General features: G+C 39.0%; 1 protein-coding gene across 1 annotated transcript; it reads left to right on the plus strand.

Annotated features, from left to right (window-relative positions):
- The first annotated feature begins 2,604 nt into the window (after positions 1 to 2,604).
- LOC145627185 (cyclin-U2-1-like) lies at positions 2,605 to 3,599 on the plus strand. Its single transcript, XM_081679613.1, has 2 exons — positions 2,605 to 3,093; positions 3,218 to 3,599. The coding sequence occupies exons 1-2, from the start codon at positions 2,702 to 2,704 to the stop codon at positions 3,480 to 3,482; spliced, it is 657 nt and encodes a 218-aa protein (XP_081535739.1). The 5' UTR covers positions 2,605 to 2,701; the 3' UTR covers positions 3,483 to 3,599.
- The last annotated feature ends 439 nt before the right edge of the window (positions 3,600 to 4,038 follow it).

A 4,038-nucleotide genomic window follows, 5' to 3' on the forward strand; every position in this document is an offset into this window, starting at 1 on the left:
CACGATCCTTTTGGGTTGCTAGCGGCCTTCCGATCGGACGAACTTCTGGAACTTGGATAGGATCTGCGATTGGCGATATCTTCGTCGAAGCGCATTTGAGCTACGGCTCTGGTCCGGACTTCTTCGAACGTTGAGCATGGATATTTGACCATATCTTTATACAGATCCGAGTCTGTATGCAGTCCGCGGAGGAAGGCTTCAATGGCAGTCCTGTTGTCGACATTTTTGATCGAGACTTTCTCTTTGTTGAACCGGGACCAATAAGCTCTGATGGTCTCCTTATGACCTTGGACGATCCGATACAGATCGCTTGTCTGCTTGTCGAACTGCCTGCTACTTTCAAAATGGGAATAGAATTTGTTAACTAACATAGAAAAACTAGTTATACTACCTGGTTCAAGCTTGCCGAGCCACTTGAGGGCAGGGCCTGTCAGCGTCGCACCAAATGACTTGCACATGCATGCCTCCTAGCACTCGAACGGGATCGAAGCTTGCCACATTCGCTGCTTGTAGTACTCGACATGCTGCTCTGGACAGGTCGTTCCGTCATACAGCGACGTAAACGTCGGGAGCGACAATCTTCTGGGAATCCGGGCCAGGGCCAACTCGTCGCAGAAAGGGGTAGCTGCGAATCCATCTGGAGCTTCTCGCTGGACGGGGATCGGCACGCCGGGCATCTTTTTCATCATTGACAAGACCCTAGAGTTCTGCTTCTCTAAGGCAACCAACCTTTGGAGTAGGATTTTCGTCCGATCGGGCTGCGGGTTACCTTGATCGTCGCCTGGAGTCCGAATGTTTCCTTGCCCAGCATTCCTAACAGGGAGGTCCACGTCCATTTATTCGCCACTAGATTCGGTATCAGTATCATGGGGGGACTCAATGATATCGAGCGACGGCATTCTGGGGATCAGGTCTAGCTGCCTCGGCCGGCGACGACGATTTCTTTGGGTGGATTCCAATTGCTGGCAGAGAGCGGCTGCATCGGAGTCTGACGCTTCTTTTTCCTTGCTGAGACGCTCATTAGATTCCCTAGCTGCTTCGAGATCGACTTGAACTTTCTCATAGGCAGCTTTTAGCTGTTCTGGGGTCATTTCGTCGGCTGACATGTTGAAGGCTTGGTGAGAAATTTTTAGATTTTACCTAGTTGTAGCCCCACGGTGGGCGCCAAATTGTTTATGCTAATTTTTGCTAAGTGGGATTGAATATCAAAATCTAGGCTACGGATCAACTAAGCAAAATATAATGTAAGGCGAAAAGTAAAAAGCAAGTAAACGACACAAGGAATTGGTGACGCGGAAAACCCAAAGAAGGTAAAAATCGCGGGTAGAATGAGGATCTACCAAACTTTCACTATGGCAAAAAATAATATCGGTTTACAAGTTTTTGGTGTATGATCAATGCTATGAACTTATGCCATGCTCGTTGCTACTGCGACCCTTATATAGATGATTTGCTAGGTCACACCCTAGCCGTTGCAAGGAGATAAGATCGTGTCCATGATTTTAGGACGTTAGTTGCGGAGATTCCCTTTCTTTTGTTTTGAACTCTAACGGACTGGGGTGGCTAAAGTTGGACTAAGTCTGAGCTTATCTCTTCCCTAAGAAATAGGAGGCTGTTACTTGACTTGGTCTTCTACCGATGTTACAGGCTTCGTCGTTCTTATGGTTTCGTCGAGGGACATCTTCGTCGTTGACCTTTGTTGACTGTCGTTGACTCGGTTTTGCATATTTTTACCCATAACACTGGCTTAAATTACGTGCACTTCATTTTATTTAATTATTGTCTCAAAAATTTAACAAAATTATACAATGTTGACAAAGAAAAATTACTACTCGTATAAACAAATAACGATGATGATATACCTTGTTCAATCTCCTTAGATCAAGTAGAAATCGTTCTTTATACTACTGTATAAAATTTGGATAGGTCAGACAAAGATTTCTCTTTTTACTTTGTCTGATTTAGGGTAAAAACAAAAGAAAGTTAAACTTTTTTTTTTTTTTTGTCAGAGTGAAAATGAGAGATTTGAAGTCGTTTCTTAATCTTGATCAATAGACCAAAACCTCATTAACGTAAAAGCTAATTTTGTTAGTGATGAATTCTAGATGTTCTAGTAAAAATTAGGGCATAAATTATTGTTAGTAAAGAATAAAAAAATGTGAGACAGAAATCTCTAGGCAGAATCCTTCTTTAAATGCAGTCAACAAGTTTTGGACCCATTCACCTTCAGAAGTATAGGCCTAACACACATACGGCCTTAAGCACACTGTCGGCGAGTCCATTTTCACCCCTCATTAAAACTTTATATTATACGATTTTATTGGACCCTCCTTAAGATTTTATATGGATTTTCATGCTTAGGACTTGTATTTTTCATTAAAAAACAATACTCTTGTCTGTACTATGCCTTTTGTATAGGGTGGCATTTTATCATTTTTTTAACAAAAACTTACCTATTTTTTCTAGTTTCTACCCACCTTCTCATATCATTTGGACCTTATTGTATAAAATATAGAATTAAAATAATTAATTCGTACATTACCATATAATGGTCCTTTCCCACTATATATACCTTCACCTCTCCCTTTCAATTTCATTCCAAGCATAACAAACCTCTCTAAAAATATTTTAAATTATTTTATTTTTTCGCCGTCGGTCCAATTTTTGTAACAAAAAAAAAAGTCGTCCCAATAACACTACAATGTTGAACATATCTCCAAGGAAATTAAGGTCGGATCTTTATTCACACCACGATGAACCCGATATGCCCTTAGTGGTATCGGTCTTAGCGGCCTTGATAGAGCGACACATGGCAAGGAACGAGAGGGTATCCCGTAATTCTAGACGGGTACTAGTGTCAAAAGACGCTAGAACCCGTGTGTTTGATGCCCTTGAAGCACCCGATATGACAATTCAATCATTCTTGGAACGAATATTCCGTTACACCAAGGCCGGACCCTCCGTTTACGTGGTCGCCTACGTGTACATTGATAGATTATGTCAAAATTATCCCGGTTTCAAAATTAGTCCTAGCAATGTACATAGACTTCTCATTACAACCATCATGGTATCATCCAAATACGTCGAGGACATGTAAGTAATTTCACCAAATCAAATTCCTCTGTTTATTTTTTTTTTCTTCCCCAATCAAATTTTTTTTAATGGGTTGGAATAAAATTCAAAATTTTGACATGGGTTATTATTAATTTTGTTACAGGAATTACAGAAATTCATATTTTGCAAGAGTAGGAGGATTGACAACCAAAGAAATGAACAAATTAGAGGTTGACTTTCTATTTTTAATGGGGTTTAAATTACATGTAAATGTGAGTGTTTTTGAGAGTTATTGCTGTCATTTGGAAAGAGAAGTTAGCATTGGAGGAGGATATCACATTGAAAGAGCATTAAGATGTGCTGAAGAAATCAAGTTGAACCAATGTGTTGATAAAAGATTTGGTCAAATTGCTCGTATAACTTTATAACCCAAGATCATAAATAATGTTATGAAATGTATAGTTTTTGTATATTCTTTGTAAGTTGTCTGAATATAGTAGTGTATTATTTTCTACATTTGATTGAAGAATTGGATGCTAAGGTCACTCCTAGTAAAACATATGGAGTACAAGTACAATGGAACAAGGCTCAATGATGTTACGCGATCGATTTACCTTTTTTAATTGATGGTAAGACGTGATTGGATTCTTCACGGGTCAACTCAATCCGAATTTAGTGGTGAAAGCTTTGAAGGAGGGGGGAATAAAGAAATTTCACACCCTCAAGAACTTTTCTATACATATATACAAGGGTTGTATTGATTGGATAATTTGTACTTTTTTACGAGGCATAAAGTAGTAAAGTTTGAAAGTCACGAGTCAATTCAACTCAACTTTTACTTGTATGTTAGACCTTTGAGAAATGGGGTAGGTTAAGGAAAACTTCACCCTTTTATTAACCTTTTCATACAATGATTGTACTAATGTCTTGTAAACATTTTTTTATAAGACATAAATTATTAATTAGTGAGTTTGATATTATGAT

This window comes from Chenopodium album, chromosome 1 (genome assembly GCF_948465745.1).
Source record: "Chenopodium album chromosome 1, dcCheAlbu1.1, whole genome shotgun sequence".
NCBI classification, from domain to species: Eukaryota; Viridiplantae; Streptophyta; class Magnoliopsida; order Caryophyllales; family Amaranthaceae; genus Chenopodium; species Chenopodium album.